General features: G+C 38.2%; 2 protein-coding genes across 8 annotated transcripts in view; one reads left to right on the forward strand and one right to left on the reverse strand.

Annotated features, from left to right (window-relative positions):
* Positions 1-14283, forward strand: part of MRPL13 (mitochondrial ribosomal protein L13) — a 50437-nt gene extending 36154 nt beyond the window's left edge. For 3 of the 4 annotated variants that reach the window (XR_006288370.1, XR_006288373.1, XR_006288371.1), the window contains exons 7-8: positions 1361-1545; positions 13991-14283. Coding sequence is in view for 1 of the 4 variants with exons in the window: in XM_043539142.1 (XP_043395077.1) it covers positions 13991-14015 (25 nt within the window). In the remaining 3 variants the exon portion in view is untranslated. The remainder of the gene's footprint in view (positions 1-1360; positions 1546-13990) is intronic. The other variant, XM_043539142.1, reaches the window with a different exon arrangement.
* Positions 14284-20732: 6449 nt separating this feature from the next.
* COL14A1 (collagen type XIV alpha 1 chain) overlaps positions 20733-22295 on the reverse strand; it is a 165626-nt gene continuing 164063 nt past the window's right edge. For 3 of the 4 annotated variants that reach the window (XM_043539141.1, XM_037892070.2, XM_007063395.4), the window contains one exon: positions 20733-21666. In XM_043539141.1, the coding sequence (XP_043395076.1) occupies positions 21347-21666 (320 nt within the window). In that variant the 3' untranslated portion in view covers positions 20733-21346. Of the gene's footprint in view, positions 22185-22295 lie in introns of all 4 variants that reach the window. The other variant, XM_007063396.4, reaches the window with a different exon arrangement.

The raw sequence follows: 22295 nt of genomic DNA on the forward strand, positions 1-22295 counted from the left end.
TAGTAAATTATTTAAATAAACTGTCTATTCAAAATACATGTTCCTGAACTTTGGAAGTTTTGTGGAATAAAAAACCAAGATCTTCCTATAAATCCACATCTAGCAGCTTAGCTCACATGTAGATGTCTATCTGATTTACACTTAATTTTCATTTCCTGAGTTCTCAAGAGGTACCCAAAACTAAACAGTAGTCTTAGTAAAGTCTGTGTTCAGTAATTCCAAGGAAACAATATTAAAGGCACACCTTGTGTGGTGTTAGGTATGAAAATGGTAGTTTAAATATCTCCCAGGATGTGTTGCATTATAAGGGGTACAACCCACAATTAATAAACCATGTAAAAATGCCTTTTATTCTAAAATGTAGGTGTAAGGGGTGTTTATTAAATGGAAAATTATAGGTCTTATTATTCTAGCTGTCAGAAGAGACTCAGAAACAAAGTTGTAAAGATACCTCTAGAGATTAATGGGCTTTAAAAATACTTTTGTGAGAATGTATTAATAAGGTACTGTACTGTGTTTATTTGGCGGATTTTTAAAATGCCTATCAATTATCTCTGCTAAAAGTTGTTTCCCCGTGTGCGGCTATTACTTAGACTGAAGGTCTTTGGACCTGGGACCTTCTTTGTTCTGTGTTTGTGCAGTGCCTACCGCAGTGGGGTGCTCCCATAATGCAAAGAAATAATACCATCACCTTGGGCTGTGAGCTCTTCAGATCTCACTAAGCAGGATCAGTATTTAAAACGCTGGTGCTGTGGGAACTAGTGTTAATTCAGTGGCACTCTTTCCCTTTGTGTCCGTCCTCTTTCCTCAGAACAGATACAAGACAGGCAGTGAGTGAAAAAGCTACTCCACACTTCCCTTGCTAGTGTGGCTCAGGCCTGTTCTAGAGGTGGAAGGGAAGTTCAGTTTCTGAGACAACTCAGTTCTAGGGCTGCTGAAGTTTTCAACAAGAGTTCCAGTGGCTTTTGATATTAAGGAAGTAAAATATATATATTTTTTGTATGTAGAAACTATCTTAACAAAACATTCTGAAAGATTAAAAAAATCTAATCTTGTGCCACAGAAGCTAAGATGGAATTCTTCCCCCCTTTCCTCCCCATGGATAGAGCATTGCACAGTTAGCTACATACTTTTGAGAAGGGGTTTCCTTTGCAGCATTAGACTTTGACCATGACAACGGCAGGGTGCCAGACAAGATGGACCAGTGGTTTAATCTGTATTTTTTTAAAGAGGGATTAAAAGGTTAACAAATCTATATTTTAAACCTTTCTGCTGGTTAAAATTAATTCCATGTTCTTTGTTGTACATAAAATTCACCTTCCTGTAAGTACTTAGACTAATGCCATTTTATTTTTACCAGATTAAAACTGCAGCTATGCAGATCAATTTTCTTATCCTCCTCAGACTAAGATATGCATGGCACACGTGCTAGAAAATGAGAGGCCCATTAATATGAAGTAGACAAGCAGGGTAAAAATGGAAATATTTTACGCAATACTTTGAAACAGGAATATTGTTGAGATACAGCAGAGTGAATTAAGAAAGGTACGTCAGCCATAAATCTGAATGTAATTTCTGTGTGATGATTTTGCTGCGCTATTTGTCCTTATCATAATAAAACTAGAGAACTTGTTTGCTCTTTATAATTTGTAAACATCCACTCCTACTGTATTTTTAAATGTGTAATTATTAACAGTGTCTTGTGGAAAACACTTCACAGCTTGTCCCTTCTTGTCTTCCTTCTACTTACTTAAACATACTCCTCTGAGTTCAGGAGTTGGACTGAGCCAGTGCAGAATGCTCTCCATTCCAGCACTTCTCTGATGGCTCCATTAGCTTTTGCCGAATTTGTATCATTTTTGAAAAAGTTTCTGTGGCTCTAAAGGAAACCCTTCCATGTGTGTCCAGTACTGTCTTGCTGAGGCCTTGTCTACATGCCCCATCCAACATAGCTGTGCTGGCAAAAGCCTCCGTTATGCTGGCAAAAGGTCCTTTTGCCTGTATAGCTTATTTAATTTGTCAACAAAAGCACTCTTTTGCTAATATAAACTGTCTCTCCACTACAAGGGTTTTCTGGTATGGCTGTTGTGGTATAGCTATACCAGCAAATCCTTTCTAGTGCAGACAGAGCCTAAGAGTGGTTTATTTGAGTTTAACCTGTTGTGTTTTTTGGAGGGGGTGGAGGGAAAGAGAGGGTGTTTACCAGATTATGTTAAGTTGAAATGAGCCTCTTAAACCGAAATAAGTTTCTACACACAAACTCACACTGGTTTAACCAAATTAATTTGAAAATGCACCTTTAGTTAAACTGGTGCAAGTTTGTATATAGACGAGGTCTGCATTCAGGCAGCTTGAAGCATTAGCTGTGGTAAACATGAAAGGGTCTCGTTTATCTCAATTCCCGTCTACACTGGAAAAGGCTTTCTGGTATAACTATACTGGCAAACCCTCCTAGTGTAGACCAGTTTATACCAGCAAAAGCGCTTTCTTCTCTACAGTAGGGTTTTTGCTTTTATAAAAATGTTGTCCTAAATTTACACCCCATGTGACAGTACAATACCAGCAAATTTCCTAGTGTAGATCAGGCCTTGGTTATCAGTAACTTGGAAGCCTAATGTTGATTTAAATATCCATATTAACTATTCCACTGAGTATTTAGCAGAGACATCCACCTACTCTAGAATTATGGACAAATCTTGAGTAGAATTACATTCACTTGTCTCCCTACTACTCCAAACTCAGTTTATATCTGTGTGTAACCACATAATTTGGTATTATGGAAAATGTTAACAATGTCCTAATCCTTGGTCTTTGATTTAGTATTGTGGTTAGGCAAATGGCTAAAATGTGTTCTGAGAAGTCCCCTTTAGCTACTGTGCAATTACGTAATAGCTATTGACTTTGGCACAGATTGCAAAGTATCTGAAAAATAGATGTAGTTCTTTTGTTTTTAAAGGTTGTGTTTTCATTAACATTTGATTCAGCGTGAAAGTCCACCTTTAAAAAGATGAACTGTTAGTAACTAATGTATTTAGCAATGAAGTGTTTGCAACCACAGCTAATTAACAAATGACACTCAAGGAAAATTTATGCCTGGAAAGAGTGCAAACTTAATTCTGTATATCTTGAATATAATTATATGCAAAAACAGGTGAATCAGAACATTTCAGTACTACAAAGGGTAAAACAAACCATTTCAATATAGTAGTTTATTAAGTATACATGGAAGATAAGTGATGAATTTTATTGTGCGCAATACGCTGTCATCAGTTAGTAATAATGCCTCATTCCTGGGATTATGATTTTCTCACAAATGCAGAACACCACCACTCTAATTCAGGTATATAGTTTTTGTATTGGTTAACAGAATTGAGGCAAAGAGTGACAGACAGCTAGATAAGAAGTGGCCTGATTTTCTCATCAGAACTTGTAACTAATTGAGTTGCATTTATCTGTTGTCTTCAGTTAGGAAGCTTTTTTATAAACTTGCTTAACAGAAATACAGACTTGTTTGTGAGCCAGTAGATAAAGATCATCGATTTAAAATGCATCTTGCTGTCAATTATACTACACTTGGGGTTCTTTGTCTGGAAGCCTGAAAAGAACATGTAAGCTTTGAAAAGCTTTGCTCTTCAATAACTTACACCTCTCGTCATCTGAAATCTACACAGAAAAATCATACAGAGAATAATTGGCTTTCAGCATGACTTACTCGGCTCTCAAAGTGAACTCTCCATGTGTGTGCAGGAAGGAGGTACAGAAGATAAAAAGGAGCCAATAAGGGTCAATGGAAAAAAACTCTGCCCCAGCAACAGCTAGTCATGAAACCCAATGTCACAAGTTACAAAATTTAAGCCATTTTGACACCTGTAACTTATCAGACTACCATCTTTATTTTTAGTAAGTGACCGTACAAATGGGAATTTTGACAGAGATGAATTATTGGGGATTATAAGTAACAGGGAGCGTTCCACAGACAGTGCACTCCACTAAATTCTTTTCCTTCCCTGAAAACCTTGGGGCAAACCAGCACAAGTTAATTCTGGCCAAGTCATCTTTAACATGTGTTGGTTCCCCTTCCATTCTGTCAAACCCCTTTTCCCACAAATAGTTCAAGGGCCAGCAATCAGGAAAGGACTCTGTTGGGACTGTTGCCAAGGGGCTGGAGCTGCCCATCTGTGTAGATGGCCTTTGTCTCCAGAAGCGCCAATGAAATTCCCAAGCTTTGAGTGCCAGGCCACCCAGCCATGTCCACAGAGGAGCAAACATCTTCCTTGCCCCTGACAATATAATTAATTAGGATATATAAATAATTAGCAGGAAACTCTCAGTAGTACAATCTTCAGCTTAGTTAATAGTCTCCTGTGTGGGTTTTTCCCCATAATACATTAGCACTCAAGAGGCTGACGTGACTAGGGATGTAAATATCGTTTAAAAAGTTAACAGGTTAAACTATTAAAATTATATCGTTTAACCAGTTAACTGATTAAATGGAGAGGGGATGGGGCTGCTCCAGTCTGCCGGTGGGGCCCAGGGCCACTGCTCCGGATGTTCGGCCGGCCGGCCAGCGGTGCTGAGGCTGAGGGTGCTCCTGCTGACCCAGGGCTGCGGCTGCTCTGGCGGCCAGGGGCTGTGGGTTAACAGCTGTGTGGTAAGACTAATGCTTACCGTATAACCGTTTACTGTTTTACATCCCTAGACATGACTTACATAAGCAAGCTATCCATAGAACCTTATACGGCCCATTAGGATGAGTCTCACTCCTGCACCACTTCATACTGCTGTGAAGATATAGGGGGGAAAAGCTAGGAATTCTGATCAGTAATTTCTTAAATTTCAGTACTCAAATAGTATACTTTATCTGTTTAAATTTTACAGTATTGAATTACTAAGTGCCAGGGGACATCTGTATCTTGCATATTGGAAGCTTGCAGACAGGTTGTGATTATTCTGCAAAAAAGTTTATAGAATGGTTGTAATTATTCTGCAAAAAACCCGTAGAATAGATCACATACAACTATTACCAGCTGCCTTTCAAACGGAATGGTTATTAATTTGTACGGGGTTTTTATGTGTATGGAAACTTTTGTTTCCTCACTCACTCATACTAGCAAACAAAATCTAAACCAAATTCTAACCTATAAATGCCCTTTTCAACTTTGCCATTACATTAATCTTTGTGCAAGGTTATTGGTGTACAGCTTTAATATTTTAGCTTTAAGGCATTGACCCATTTGAAAACTCATGCTTGTCATTGGTAAGATTGCAATGAATATCTGGACTTCCCATCTGTATCTTGGTCACTCTCCTGAACTGATGAGGAAGGATGATTGCCTGAAGGTGCTAAAAGAAATGCACTTTGAATACTTCAAAGCTTTCAAACCAGGTGTGCACTACTGACTCAGGAGCGGGCATTGACAGGTAACTTCTTTAGGAGCATTGACAATCTTCATATTTCCCCTTTTAGTGGAGACAGTTTTAAAAATCATTGTTTAGAAGACCTGAATATAATGACTAGTGAGGATGGGATAATACTTCGGGAATATGTGTGTCATTGTTCAGGGGAAATCAGGAGATGACTCAGTTAAGTTTGGCTTCATATCCGCTATTTGAAATACATCAGACTATGTACTAAGTGTCAAAACTAACATTGTAATTTTGAAAAGAGATTGTTTTATGAAAAGATGATTCTTCATTATATTTTTTTTTTTTTTTTTTAGCTGGGTTGGAGAGAGAATTGCCTCTTATCAAGAGCAGCATTTTATTAGCCCCATGTAGTGCAAAAACTTGGCAGACATCTAACTCCCTCTTTGGGGAGAGGGGAAGGGAAATTAGTATTGCAAATCATGTTGTGAAATTAATTCTGATACATATAAGTTTTTTAAAAAAGTGATTAATGGTGCCCTTAAATACATAGTTTTGAAAAATAATTCTTTGAAAGATTGATATATGAGAAATTAATCTTGTCAAAAAGAATAATGGCCATTTAGTATAGAGGTAATAAGCGATAATAATACACTGTTTTACAGCATTTTTAATCCAAGTATGTTAATACAAATATTAATTTATTGTCTGAAGACTACTGTGAGGTAAGCAGTGTTATTTTACAACTGTTTATTTTGGCTCATGGTATAAAAAATGTGTGTTCTCCCTCAGCAAGTGCCCTAAACCAGCGATAAGATGCTGGACTTCTTATGGGATATAGATTGCTGAAATCTTGCTGGTTCTATTGTGGCATAGGTAGATTAAAACTCAAATCCGGCCTTCGCAAACAATAGCATCTCTTCTTGTTTCATTTCTGAGACTGCCAGAAACCTGCTTTTGTTTCACAAAATATTGCTAAGCAGAAAGACCATCTTAGTTGGAATGCACTGACAAGAATGTAATAAAGATGGAACTGTATGGCAAGTCTGTTGAGACTTGATTGAAATAACCATAGGAGGCCGGAAAAAAGTATTTGAAAAAATATTTTGCATCATATTGAAGAAAACAACTGGGTTTTACTGATTTTTCTCATAGTAGCTAAAGGTGATAGTTACGTTTAATCCACAGTTCATCATAGTGTCTATGTGAATTTGTCTTACACTGCATTCAATTTTTGTTTGATAAGCAATTACATGTGGAAATACTTCTATAAATGTTGCATCACCAGAGACAAAATGTGAGGTTGAAAAAAGCAAAATCAGTTTGTTTTTTTTGTTTGTTTTTAAGGAAATAGTATATGAAACATTTGTATGCCTACAGTAGCCCACTCAGATTGCTGACTTTTAGATAATAATTTATTAACCTACCTGAGCAACTCCATTCTCAACAGAGAGAAAGAGAGAAGAGCAAGTTTCATGTCTCAGCAAGGAAGACCTCAGTGATTCCTCTGGTCTTCTTAACCACTAAGGGTGTCATCCGATGAAGTGAGCTGTAGCTCACGAAAGCTTATGCTCAAATAAATTAGTTACTCTCTAAGGTGCCACAAGTCCTCCTTTTCTTTTTGCGGATACAGACTAACACGGCCGCTACTCTGAAATCTACCTACATGGTGTCAGCAGAATCCTTTTGATAAAATTACAGGTCATTATTCTGAAAGCTGTCTTCATAATTAGTTTTGTTTGCTTTTTAACTCCCTTCAGTCCACCACCACTTTATACGGGGGAGGGATGTTCACAGATGCTGTCTCTTTAAGGATATTTACAAAGAGGGGTTTGTCATTTTTCTTACACAATGCATAATTAGCCTGTGGATTGGATTCCCACAAGATATCATTGAGGCTGAGTTTAGGATTTAAACAGTATAGATTACGTGAATATCCATATGTACATGAGCATGGAATAAGAAAGACAGAAAAAATTTTAAGGGATATAAACCCTTCTTTCACGGCATAAGCCAACCTGGCATTGAAGTGTTAAGCCAGAATGATTATCCATGGGCAAGTTATTTCTTATTTGCCCATTTCAGGTTTCCTGCACCTCCCTCCAAGGCATTGTTAACTAGCCACTGCCAAAGATGTTATAGTGGACTTGGAGGACCACTTGTCTGATTTGGTATGGCAGTTCCTGCACTTTCCAGCAATAACGCACGACAAGGCATTTTGGATAAAAACCACTCATTCTCTGTCTTTTACACTCTTTGGACCACCGCATAAAAGAGAGAGCTCCTGCGCCACTGTTGTATTAATTCAGGTGGAATATATCAGCTACCAGTGTTAACATAACCCAGTCACTGTCCAGTGTTAAACAAGGCCTGGGCTCTGGCATACAGAGATCTCGGCCTACTTAGTACCATGACACACACACTATTAAAGGTCCTTATAATATTTTATTAAAGGTACAGAAAATGAAGGAAAAACAGGTAAAGCATTTGAAATGTAAAGTATTAAATAAGGCGTTTGTTTTAACATCCTTTATCCCCTTTCTGTGGGGAGAGTTTTTAGAAGGAATAATCCCCTTGTTTGACAGTCTCTTCAAGTGTATTAAGGATAGTAGTAATTGTCCTTTTTGAGGAAAAGAGAAGAAGTTAGTTGGATGGGCTGGAGCTGTTGTTGTTGCTATTGTTGTTAAAGTCCAATCCTGCTTCCTAAGAAGAGAAAACAAGGCAAACACACACAAAATGGGAGAGAAAAGAATAGCAAAGATAGAGAATGCAGCTTCTGCCTCTGGTGTCCAGCCTCACTGCTGGAAAAACACAGGCTCAGCACATAGTCTTATCAGCCACTCCTAGACCTGGCAAACTCATACCAGCTTCAAGTTGTTTAGGGCACTGTTTTTAGTTGCCTCTTCCTGGTCACAGGGTTACGGCAGTGTTGCAAAATATACAATCTTTACCAGCTAACCAGACCCTTATTTGACAAAAGGAAAAAGGAGAGGGATAGGAAAGATAAGAAATAAGGTGGGAAAGGAACTGGACACATGGAGGGATGAGGAGGGAAGAGAGAGACCAAGTCTCACATCCCAGATGGTGGTTGGGATTCAGCCAGAGTCAGTGGAAGTGAGGGTGTCATCTGGGTCCCTCCCTCTCTCTCCTGGGGCGGTCAGGACATCTCAGGATCAGGATTACGAAGGCCTGGGTTCCCAGGAGACAGCAGGGGTAGTAGCCATGACGGTGAAACTCGCTCCAGTAGCCAATTTCTCTCCACCTCCATAATCTTTTTCTTTAAGGAACCCAAAAGAGAGTGATGGGTGGAATAGCCCATCCTCTCATTTTTTTTGTCCCCTTATTAGGGCTAATATCATATATAGCAATGTTGGTTTATTGATATTTGGTCTTACACTGTTCTTGTTTACCAGCCATGATTTTAACACTATTCTTGAATTATACCAGTAGGCCTTTTTGTTTGGACTACTTCAGTCTTTGTCTCCCTTTACTACCTTTTCCCATCAGCATTTGTTGTAATAGGTTATTGTGACATCTTACACTCAATTCTGACAGTTGAACTCGCAATTATGGTAACTGTGTAAGCCCAGTTATCACAGCACTACCACCCCATAATTTCCCAACCCCGTCATGGATTTTCAAATGATCTCATTCTGCTGATCACATGAAGGGGCTCCGTGGAATGCTGGTAGTTCAGGCCCTGGCACAAGAAACATTGTACGGGACAATCAGCACACTAAAGTAGTTTGACCTTATTAGCCTCACAGCATACCCAAGTATGTAATGCTGACTGTAAAAGACTCCGTATCATCATGTTTAGCATTCCACTCACGCTATCTAGATGAGTATTAAACAGGCAAACTGAAAAAGGATCCCTAGCCTTCTAACCTTGACATCTTCTTGAGGAAATGATGAAATATAATGCTAGGGATTTTCCTTTTAAGTTTTTCTTTTCTTTTCCTTGTTTTCCAACTGCCAATTCTTTTCATTCTTTTACTCTTTCATGGGTTCTATATTCTGCTTTATTCTGGAAACAAGTATAGTCAAAGCTTTATCTTGATATTTACAATTTTACAAATTTTACAAATACTAAACTCAGTATATGGTATAAAACACTGGAGGCCAACGATTAAGTTTGATGCTTTATTATACAGTTACAAGTTGTAACACAGGATTATGTTGGCTTAACACCCTTCTTGCAAATAATTACATAAACTCTGAATTAAGGACAAGTCCTGCAAATAAATGTACTTAAGAGTCTGTAAATCTTAACTTTCATGTCTGTGTCTGGGAGTTTGTGTGTCTAACCTAGGCATTTACAAAACTCTTTATGCACTGATGCAGGTTAAGGACTAAACAGAGGTCTTGTCTATGCTAGCCTTTTTTCCTTAGCTTCCCACTACTACCGTTGCTGATGGCAGTGGTGAGAGTGCTAGTGTAGACAAGTTGCTGTCAACTCCTAGTAGTTCTTGTCATCTAGACCTCCTTTAAGCAAGGTTAAAAGAAATATTTTTTGAAACCTCAATGGCTTCTCTACATTAGCACTCTTACAGTTGCTGTAGCTTCATTGATGGATGTACCAACGGTACTTTTTAAGGAAAAAAAGACTAGTGTAGATGCAACCGGATCAGCCATGCTACACCTGTGATTCTGGAGCCATTTAGAGGCACAATTGGCTTAACTAATTACAAGTAACATTATTGGGTTTATGTCCTCAGAGCAGCTTTTCTGCCATCACAACTGTGTCATCGCCACCCACACGCCTGGTACTTAACTGGGTTTATTTTGAATGCATTCTGCGCAGCTATTCCATACTTCCTCACACAGGATTCTGGATAGATGAGGTTGCTCTAAAGCTCACAATTTTAAGTTAGTCAGACAATGTGCTGAAAACAATAGATCCTGCAAAAGAAAATTCTGGAAGCTTTAAATTGGCCAGCGTTTTCTGTGTAATGTATCAAGGAAAATCTTACTGGATTGCTTACACAGGGTGGGGGATAGAGTCTTCAGAATTCAGGCACATAGACTGGCACCTATATCACATGGGAAAGTTCTCTGTGACATGTCTAACCTCACAGAGTTTTGGAAAGAGGGGAGGATTAGATTTGCCAGTTTCACTGGGACAGTATAAGGATGCCTCTGTCTCCACAGCAAAATAAGTGTGTACCTAACTTGTTAGAGAAACTGAACTGTGTGCCAGTCTAGGCAGCAAGCAAGGATGGCAGAAGGTTAAAATTTATCAAGTATTAACTACATGCTCTCTGGACAAAAACAGTATTTTAGTCAGCTGTGCCCATCTCTTCCCAGTTAGGGGGCATGAAAAAATGCTGCTGTATCAACAGGGCATAAGAGATTTAAAATCTGTATCCAAATTTTGCAGCTCACTACCATCTCTCAACATCTTTTTTGCATAATTCCAAAGTACTTCCTAATAAGGGAGAAGCAGTAGCTTCATAGAAATTGTCATTCGAAGAGGCTAGTTATTTAAATTGGTGGAATTTTTTTTCCTAGAATTTTACTGATTTATGTTTTCAAAGCTTTCTTATATGCAGTCTAACATTCCTGGGGGGGTGTACATATTGCTGGCAGACATCAGCTGCATGGATTTACATTACATATTATTGGCAAAACCAAAATTACTTCCCTTCATTTGTGCATTTTTTTTGATTGCGGAGAGGTTGTATCCCTCTCCCAGGAGTCTGCAGTTAACAACATGCAGTAGATAAATTCTTCACAGGAATATTCAGTGTTTTAAAATGTGTACAGTCTTTCTCCTCAGCCAGCGGATGAAGTTTTGAAGCGGTTCTTTCTAGGAGACCTCATTTCCTTTTTGAAGTAGTTAAATGATAGGCACTTTCTTAGGTTTCACTAAAACAGTTTGTTCAAATGCATAATTGCAGTGTTTTGTTATGAGAGTGAGAGTGATAAAGTATTTCCCTGCCTAGTGGAACACCCCCTCCCCCCCAAACGTATGTGGTTTATCAGCAAGGAGCTATCCTTTGATGTTCACCAATAGCTTCTAATTCTTTCTGAGTTAGACAAGTTTTTTTTAAGCTTCAGTTCTTTCTGTGACAAAACATTGATATCATCCTTACCAAAGGTACTATTCAAGGCTTAGCTTTACCAGTGCCAAGTACAGTCTATAAAGCAGAGACTATTGCTTTCAAAAAGTAAATTACCAATAGCTGTTAAAGCCTAGTGTGACTTCAGAAAAGGCTTTAAGAACTTTTATGTTTGTTCATGGTAGACTTTCAGCGGAGACAAATCAGCTTTTGAGCTTCATTAACCTCATACAATTGGAAACTGAGGCTTCAATTCCTTTTGACTTTGAAACAACAAAATTTAAGTCCAAATTGCAGTCTGCATGCAGAAAAACAAAACCAGAACAATCCTGAATGTGTTTTCAGATCAGTGAAAAGTTCTGTGGGACCCTAAGATCTGTAACCAGTTTAACATAATAAGCTTGACCTGCACAGACTGCCAGCTGACTGGACTGAAATGTTAAGCTGCCATTCAGAGAGAAACAAATTTCAGTGCTCAGGGTAGAGGAAGCGTTATTGTATGTGTGTCTTGAATGATTTGGTACACACACAAAGACTATGAAATACTCAAAAGAGGAAACTTGTACTATGCCATGCAATCAATAGTATCTCTGGCATGGGATTTTCAAAATCCCTGAGTGTTGGCCAACTCTGCTGTTACTGAAGTCAGGTAAAACTGCCATTGAGTTCAGTGGGAGCAAAGTTAGGCCAATATTGAGCACTTTGAAAATCCCACTTTTAATTCACATCAGACACTACAACATTTTGAACTACATGAGCATGCATGGAGGGTGATCTTAGAGTAACACAGTTTGGAGCATTTTCAAAGATTTGGGGAGATATCTTGCAAAGCTCTGCGAAACATGGCTTTGCTTCATTTACCAGCTACTGAATGCTGGACTTATTTCAATTCCACATTATAATTGAATAAACATTGTCCAATTGTTTAAATATTTCCTTGTAAGTCCATGCATGTTGTTTACAGTTTTTGCATGTGGAATGAAGACAGAGTTCAGAGATTAATACAAACAGTGCACTACTAAAGTGGGATAATTGGCTGAATGGTAAAAAGTCATGTAGTACATAATATAAAAGGTCAGTTGTCCCTTTTTTCGTAAAAGTATGTCCTGTAACTGTAAATTATGCATAGCAATACATGTGATAAGTAGCTAAGATCTGACTCTAGATCACCACTTCAGTTGCTTTCATATAAAGTAGTATTTCACATATGCCCTTTATACAGCTTTACAATCCATGGCAAAATGCTGAATCCTGGACATGTGGCTTTGACACCTAACAAGAAATAGTGAGATTTTTGCCTGGTTTCTGTGGAACCATCTAGGTAGATGCTTTGTGTGGTCCCTGTTGTGAATTTCTGCAGTTAGCCTGAGTACACAATACTTCTTCACTGACTTCCTGGTATTTGAATTCCATATCTGAAAATGTAGTCAGGTTTACTTTTGTGAATTGCACATGACAATGAAATATTCCAACCATCGTCTTTACTCATGAGGTTCACATGAAGTCCACTGAAATAACCTTTCGTACACTATTTGGCTTCTACACTGAGGTCTCCACTTTTTAAAATCTTTCTGTATCCAGTTAGAATTGGGAAAGAGCTATATAGTTACTGTATCCATTTGCAGTTTGTAGGTGAAAGCAACTATTGCTTTGTGTTGCTTTTCCTAATAAGTTATATTAAGGCAGATTGTGTTTTAAAGCAGTTTGATGATGCTGTCTACAGTGTCCACTCCCTTCATCTCAAGTTACCATATCATCAGTTTACCAAAAGACATCTTCAAAAATGGCTGGGGAGCCTGTACTGTTCCCCAGGTTCTACTGGGGGTGTCAGGGCCACATCTCATGCCAGTACTGAGAAGTCTTCAAAAGGCTGGGATCTGGCGTGACCCTGTGCCCAGCAGGAGTCAGGAAAAAGTCTGCTCCTACTGCCAGTGGATGTTAACTGGCTGAGTGTGGCAGGTTCTAGTAACCCCTTTGTTTGCTAGTGAACCCCAGGACACTATGAATAGTCCAGTCTAGTTTCATTGTCCAAGCAGACTGAAATGCAAAACATAAACATCAGAAAAGATGCAAAGTAAAGTGGATTTTTAAATTCTTCAGCTTTAATGGTTTTTGATAACTCAAAAGTATAGCCTAAGCTCTCAACTTCAAACTTGTCTTGTTTTGTAGAGCTTATTCAGATTTTAAAAACAAACCTAAGTTTGGAGAAAAATGAATAGCAGTATTTAGCCATTTAAAGAATGCACTCATTTAAAGATGCACGGTTACATTTGTGAAGGTAGGGAGCAGTTAACCTAGACCCAGTATCAAACAACTTGCAAACAAAGCTTGAGGCTTGTAAATTCTCAAAGCTCTGGTTTGATTATTTATTGCTAGATTTATGTGTTCATTTTTCTTTTTACCAAAAAGAAAAACAAAAAAAACCCCACCAACCATAAGGTTGAAATTTCAGGCACCAAAAGTAAGGAAATTACAATACATATGGTGGTTACAGAAATTTTAAGTCAAACAAGTATTTTCTATGCCTGCTTTTGTTGATGAAATATGTTTGATTTTTTTTCTAGACCTAAAGATTATCGAAAAATGTGAAAAAGAACTGGAAGAGGAAAGGATGAATTCCAGCATCACATTAACTTGGAAACCCACATGCATCTTAATCATCCATTCTATGTAGAGGACAGATTTTTTTCAGGTACAAGGCAAATTTGTTTGGGGAAGATCAGTCATCTTTAGTGTAATGGAAACACCAAGCTAAACACTGATATAGTATTTCTGACGTTACCTGTTTCAAAATGTATTGCATGAATCTGGCCTTTGATGTTGAATGTTAATAAAAGGATTTTTTTTTATTTCTCTATAGAGAACTTCAGTTATCTTTCTGTGTATTTACATCTAATGGAAACACGTTGTTTACTGACACTTAAGCTATCTCAGACTAAAAGCTGTAGAACTTTGTGTCTCCTTTTCTCAAGGAATAATAGTGAATAATTATGGACATTTCACTCCCATGAACTGTACAGTAACTGTAAATTAACTATTTTGCTGACCTGCCAGAGCAGATGGTTTATTTTCACACATTTTATGATGTAATAGAATACAAAGTCCAGTTTTAAGAAAAATCAAGAAAAGTATTTTAGAACCTCTTTAATGCTTGCATAGCCATTTTTGGAGCTTCAGGAAACTGTGACTTGTGGTATATAAGGAAGCCATTTGTCACTTCTACATGTTTGTTTATAACTAAATATTTTTAAACTGAATGCACATAAAACTGTATTCTGACATAATCTTTTATGCCCAGTTCTTCAGAAAACCTTTTCCAGATTCTGAAGACATGCTGAACGGAAGTCAGGAGAGATTTTGCTAAATGTGGCCCTAAGTGAATCTGCAGTTTCCATCATATTGTATTAATATTAGCATCAGTTTAACCTAAAACTTAATCAATATTGTAAGCCCTTCTCTTAATTTTAAAACATTTTTGTAACATTCAGACAGAATGGGGAGTACTCTTGCTTGTACTAGCCTAAAAGTTCCCAAATTGTAATTCATAGACCACTGTTAGTCTGCTGTGCACTTTCGAGTAGTCCGTAAAGAGCTGGATGGTGACATGGTGCTGACTCTTCTTTATTTCTACCTGCTAAATTGCATTAAATGACAACTAAATATTTCCTAATACTACTTTTCCAGTACTACCACTGTTCATTCTAGCAGGAGGTTATATTATTACAAATGGGAGGGCGTGATGGGTTCCACAAGTACTTCATGGCGCAGCTTTGGGTTAATAAACTATTATGGGCTCAATCAGTCCTGCCCCGCTACATCTGTGAGAGATGTCCCACTCAGAGGGAAAGGCTTTAAAAAGGGAGAGTACCGGATAGCTGGAGGCGGACCACAGAGGAGAGCCTGCTTCCAATCCTCAGCTCCTGAAGGGCTGGCTGAAAGCAAGACTTTCTTGGGCAACCAGTGGGTTCCCTCCCTGAAGGAAGGGCAGGCCTGACGCTGAATCATTACTGTGGGACTATGTTTTTAGACTAGCTTCTACGCTTCGTTAGGACCACAGCTTACCAGAGACCCTCTGAAGAAAGAGCCCTATCACACCTTTGGAACAGTTGTGTTTTCATTTCTTCATGTTTGTTGACAACCCTGGAAGAGGGTGGACTATTGGAGACTCATCCAGGGGACTGATCCTCCTGCAACCAGACCCATATAGCAGAATGCCTGGGCACTGCAAACCAGAGGCGGAGTGAGTGCAATGGCCCCATCTTGGCCCCTAAGTGCCCTAGGACACTAACACTGTGACAGAGGGGTGGTGTCCACATGACCATCTCTGTCTTAAAATAAGCGTTGCTACTTTGAAAAATTTGAGGAAAAACTGCACCTAGTCACAATTTTTGTGCAAAATCGTTGGCCGTAGCTCAGCACGTAGCCACAGAAATGTACATCTTGAGCTGTGCCTGATCTTAAAATATTTTCCCCTGGGTAACTGACGAAGGGCAAGCCTGGATGGCAACTCAACAGTGGGCTGACTGCAGTTGACAAAGAGCCTATTGAAACAAGAAAAATCCTGCATAGGACACCAACTGTGAAAAACGAATAGATTGCACAGAGCTCTTTCTTTTCAAACCAAAATCTGTTCTTCAACCCGGTCTTAGGAAAATTAGGTTGTTTTACTTAAACTACAGAAACGTAGCACCTTTCTTACTGATCCCAAACAATGAAACTGAAGATGAGCAAAATAACTGTTCAGTGATACAAATTAAGCAAAACTTTTAAGGGCCTGTTACAGTGAATCTTTTCATTCAAAAGTGTACTTTATTCCCACAAACTACCCCTTTGAAGTCGATGGGGCTACATGTGTACACAATGCTCCTAAGTGAAGGTGGTGATGGAATTAAGGCCTTAATCTAGTATTGCCATTGGGGTTGAGGATATAGACTGCTTGTATGCCAATTTTCATTCTTTTAGTCTCTCAAGGAAATTTTGGCTCCATTTTCTAAAGCTAGAGCATAAGAGAAAGTACATTTTGTTTTGCTTATAATGTATTTTTCACATCAGCCATTTCTTTGGCATTCAAATGGACTTATTTTAGGAAACATTCTTAGCCAGTGATCTCACAACCTAATTTCAGTCATTAACGTAGGAGTATTTTTTTTAAAACAAAAAAAAATCCGACTTCTTGAAATAAGCCCTCTTTTTTGTGTGTGAAGATACAGTATATATTTTATAGGTAGGCACTGGATGGTTTCAGCCATTCATCCTGTGTTAAATACTTCACAATCAGCAACTTTAATTTATTAGACCATCTGGCAAAGTCTGGAACTCTCAGGATAAAAGTGACTGGATTTTGGAGGAAATGTTGAGCCTCAGCATCTGTCTTTTACTTTTTTTGGCAAGTGCACAAATTCCAAATAAAATAGTTTTTATGACTTTTTAGATGGGCACTACCACTTACTTATCATCAGAGGACACTCTATGGACACACTAGGTTCACATATATTAACTTGTGTGCATGGAGTACTTTGATTATGGTAAGCCATAATTTTAATATTTGCTTGACTAAACTGTAAATATACACTCAAGTTGTGAACTACAATACGTAAATTAATTCATAATATGAAACATTACCAATACTCTCATTGTATTGCCTCAAAGTTATCCTCTAACTTGTGTATTAGAAGGATTTATGTGTGGGAGGGGCAGAAGGGAGAGTTGTTCCATGGTAGCTGATGGCAGTATTTGAAGAATATGGAGCAAGAATATAACTAGCACAGTGATTATATACTGCAGCTGTTAATACCATAGGTGGAGCAAAGAGTCCTGATGAGTCTCCTCATTATGAGGGAGGCTTCTTGAGTCTATATTACTATTCTAAGAGAATTAATGTTATAGTGGGGTTATTAATAGGGGGGCTTCACTCTGGAGACAGGATTAGTTTACCTTACAGTGAAATTGAAATACATTCTATATAATGTGTGTGTAATGGTTGAGTTTCATAACGCTCTAGTTAACCTGTTAGGAAAAACATTTCAGTTTTATTTTAGGATCATCCCAAGTAGACCTTAGCCAAGGATAGAATATTATCTACTGCCACTCACTCAAAAGAGCTTACTGATTCAGTGTGGGATGTAATTTTGAGTACATTTAGTTAATGGGCCATTCTCAAACTGATGTAGCTACCTTAACTTCCGAGGGTGCTATGCTGATTTACATCATCTGCAGAGCTAAGAATAGTGGGCTTGTTATAAGCAAAGTATATGCTGTAAAGCATCGGTAACATCATACTGTATGCGGCTTTAGACCCACTTTTCTAAGTAATAAACCTTTCAGCAACAACAAAATACAGCACACATCATTGAACTCTAGTGAATGGTAGAGAGAGACCAACTTCATAGTTTCTGTATATCTGGTTTTGGAGCTTAGATACCAACGTGATAGGCACCTATGACACGTAAATAATTCCCTCTGAATTTTTCAATGTATGTTCTTTGAAGAGGTGGGGAAAGCTCTTTAGAAAGGCAAGTTTGTAGGCTGGGATTTACTCTGTGTACTGACATGTACATTTGAGCTGGCTAGTTACATGAGTGGCAGTGCAGACCAGAAAAAATCCCTTTCATGAAAGGAAACCAGTTGAGTGGATTTGAGCTTATTCAGCATTGAATCCAAAGTCTAAAGCTGATGGATAGCACTCTGCCCTGTATCTGACTGACTATACATTTTACTGCTCAACTACTCTTTGTGTAGACAACAGTATATTAATTTCCTACCCTTGCAGTTACAGTAGCATTAATTTCTTTCTAACTCAAACATTAGAGACTGTGGCTTTAAGTAGATCTATTGCATTCACTAAATCCTGCCCAAATCTCATACAAATAGAGATATCCTCTCTGCAAAATATTTCTACAGAATTCTCATTAGTTTATTTTTGCTGCTGTTTCCTCTGGTGATGCTACTAGCAAACTTACTTCAGTTCAATACACTTAATGAGATTCTCTGGATTTCATAATGAAGTTAAAAATGTTTAAGTACTACTTAGAAAATGTTCAAGTGTTAGCATTAAGAATGTTTGTATTTTCCATGTTGTTACAATGAAAGATGCAGCTGGCCATCTTCAAAATGTTAAAACAAGTACTAATGTGTGAAAATACTTCTGTAGCCTACCAACTACATACAGACATTTTCAGACACATTTTTAGAGCACTCAGGGTCAATATGCATTCTAAATTGGTTAGTCTCTAAGGTGCCACTAGTACTCCCATTCTAAAGTTGTTTGTTAGGACCTAATCCCTATAGGGATTTTGCCTGATTAAGGACTGCAGAATTGGAATCACTATTGCCCAGCATTTAAAAAAATTGGTATAACTGTCCTTTGACATCTTAATGTTATGCTGGTACCTATTTACGTAGTTGGGAAAGTTAGTATTCAATACCTCCTCCTGTTAATTTGTCTGGAAGAAAAAAAAAATATTTGGGCTAGTCTGTGTGAGGCAGATTTGAGTGTTTTCTGGCAAGGAATTACTATGTATGAATGTGCATACATCCTGCCATGAAATGTAGTTAGTCAATTATTCTATGCTATTCCACCATTCTTCTGTAAAATGCAGGAAGTCCCAGTGAGAAATTTACTGTGCACCCTCTTCAATCCCCCACTTCATAGCTTACCTGGAGCTAATTGCAGGAGAATGGTAAGAATTAGAGGGCTAAGAAATAACAATGCAGAAATTAAAGTTCAGAATATGAACATATGTGGTTATCTTACTGGAAAGAGCACTGGGAGATGAACAGGGATGTCCTTACTCCTGTGCATAAATGCTCTGGTAAATTGGGGCCTAATTTTGGGCCAAAGGTTTTTGAGATTGTACAGCAAAAAATATACAACTTTGTTGTGGACTAAATGCCAATGAGTCACCTCGCTTTATATTGATGAGCTAAGAGGATGCACCATGGGGCACAAGCAAAGACTGACGGTCCTTAGCTGGATGAGAATGAACACACGCTGGCCTTCTTCAGGGGAACAGTAACCCTGGTGTCAGCTGCTTCATCTTTGCCACGCAATCTCTTAGCCCAACACACAGGCATTTAAGCAGCATAAGCACAGACAAAACATATTCCAAAGCGATCAGTCGTGGATAAGAATTAAAAATTGGAGTAATTATTAAATTAGAATGTTTTTACAGTGCCTAGCACAATGGCGCCCGGGGCTATGATTAAGCACTACTGCAATACAAATCTTGTTTCTGAGAGGTCTGTAAGTAGCCTTGGACATTAGTCCCTATGTGTATTCCACTGTGGGTACCCACGGAGCTGGAGAATTTTTGAAAGCAGTGTCCATTGGTCCACAAATGAGTTCTTCCTAACCTCATGCCTCAAAAAAGTAGATAAAGGCCAGGACGGACCAACTGCCTCACCTCCTGAGTACTGCTTGTCAGTCACCCACAGTGGAATACACATAGGGACCAGCACTCGAAGAGGAGAAGATTAACTGGAGGTTCTTTGAGATGTGTGGTCCCTCTCTGCATTCCACTCCCTGCTCTCCATCCTATCTGCTTTGGCTCATCTTCCGCTTTGTGGTAGAGAAAGGAGTGGAGAGTGGTCAGTCTTCCCCACCCTTGCTCTCCTCGTGCCCCCAACCGAGGAGATAAAGGGCACCAGCAGACACAGCTTTCAGAATTCCCGACTCTGGGCACATGGAGCACATGACTACCCACAGGTAAGGACCACACATCTTGAAGAACCTCCAATTACTATAAGGTACGCAACTTCCTCTTTTTTAAATCCTACAAGAGGTTTTATCATTAAGATTAACATAACTGTTGCTTACTCTGGTCAGAACTCTGATTTGAGTTATATTTGCCTTTTTACATTTATGTGCATTATTATAGATTAAAGTACAATAGTATGTGAATTGATTTGTGTCTTGAGTGGTTGCACTGTGCCATGATTAGCTGACCAAGTTGTTTTGCAGTTACAGATTCCAGTCCTTTGCTACTAGTTTGGTACCCATATGCAATATCCAGTGTCCACGTGCTGTATGTTTCACATTCTGTTGTCTTATTCATATTTCGTCTTACACTAGTAGTTTTCAAGTAATAAATACAAATTTAATTTCAACTGCGTGCATTTTGTAGAGCAAAACAAACAAGTGTCCCATCCTACTTCTTTTGTCATTATGATACTACACTGAAGGCAAAAATAATAGGTCCTTAAGTGTTGTATTGAGAAAGTGTCTATATTCTGCCTTTACACGCTGCCATCTGAAGTTTAGTCCAAATATTTGGAGCTAAAATCAACAAAATGGAATGGTTACTTATAAAAGTTTGCAACTTTTATTTGCATACAAAACAACTGAAATAGGTTCACAATAAATTATCAGCATGTTCCCATAGAACTTTGTGTATTTTGAATAGATACTGTGAAAAAAATTCCATTAACATAAGACTTCTTTGTGAAGGGATGTAACAGCCAGGTATAAGGAAACCTAGTGAATATGCAGTGTCTTCAGTGGTGAATTAAGTAAGGTTACTCGGTTAAGAAAACAATTTATCAAAATATTAATGGAACAAATCATATGGAGAAACATGGATAGCAAAATACTACTGAATTAACTTTTCTGAATTGTCTTAATTAAACCAGCTATTGTGATGCCTTTTTTTTTTTTTAGATACAGTTTGAATAATGTGTCAAACAGTACACAAGAGTCTCAAAGGTTTATAAATGACCTTTTAATCTTCTAGCACCAACCCACTAAAATACTAATAGTTTCTGGCATGCAACATAATTACCATTATTTGTTCTTTTGAGGTGGCTGTGTACAATTTTTTTCCCTTTAACATATGAGCCTGTAACCATTTTCATTGATGATAATTTAGGCAACTGGACACAAGCCTAAAAATATATGCACATAAATTTTCCCTTTTAACAGTTCCTTAAGTGTTTTTTTTAATTGCCCTCTTACGTATTGGAGTGTTCACACTTCTTTTTGATATTTGCCTTCTGAAACGACTAATTCCAGGAGATCTCACTTCAATGGCTTCCATCTCTTCCTGAACAGGAGTAAACTCTGGTTGAGCAAGATGAGGTTCTGGATAGGAGGACTGGGGATATTGGGCTGGTTGGGGGTAGGACCCATGAACTATATACTGCTGTTGCTCACCATCATAAAGTTCCTCTGGGTCATAGATTTGGTAGGAGTTATGTGGCAATTGCACTACGGGGATGTCTTGATCAGTTGCATCACCGTATCCACCTTGACCCACCACCAGCGAGAGTATTTATATGGTTAGCACAAAAGGAGGGGAGCAGAAAATTAAAGTAATAATTAGGAAATTGGAATATTACATCTCTTTAAATACAATACATTTAATTCACAAAAAGAAACTGAAAACATTTAACACAATAAGCAGGAGAGATTGGAAACAAACCTACCACTCGACAGCCAAGTTAGTTGGAAATCATCACCAAAAATTACACCATTGTGCTTATTATATATTAAAGCAATTTGTCTGCTTTATCAGATTCCAATTATGTCCTAGAATCTATCATTAATGGACAGAAAAGGTCAGGCAAATTTTAATTTTAACAGGACAAGGAAGCTAAGTGCATATACAGCAGTAACACCAAGTCTGTTAGTGGCGGTCAATATTGTTGATGTAAAGTATAGGGCAGCTCAGTATCCATTTCTGACCTTCAGCCAAATGAAAGGAAAAATGCAACCAGAATGAGCCTTTCACCTTCTGGAGTGGAAGCCATTGTAAGGGATTGGGCCTTAAAATAGGAAATGAACAACAGAGGGTGGGGGTAGAGAGGAGAAAAGGATGGGAAGAGACGAACAACAAAAACATACAGATTAGTAAAACATACAAACTAAGCTGTCTC

Source organism: Chelonia mydas, chromosome 2, assembly GCF_015237465.2.
Source record: "Chelonia mydas isolate rCheMyd1 chromosome 2, rCheMyd1.pri.v2, whole genome shotgun sequence".
NCBI lineage: Eukaryota > Metazoa > Chordata > Testudines > Cheloniidae > Chelonia > Chelonia mydas.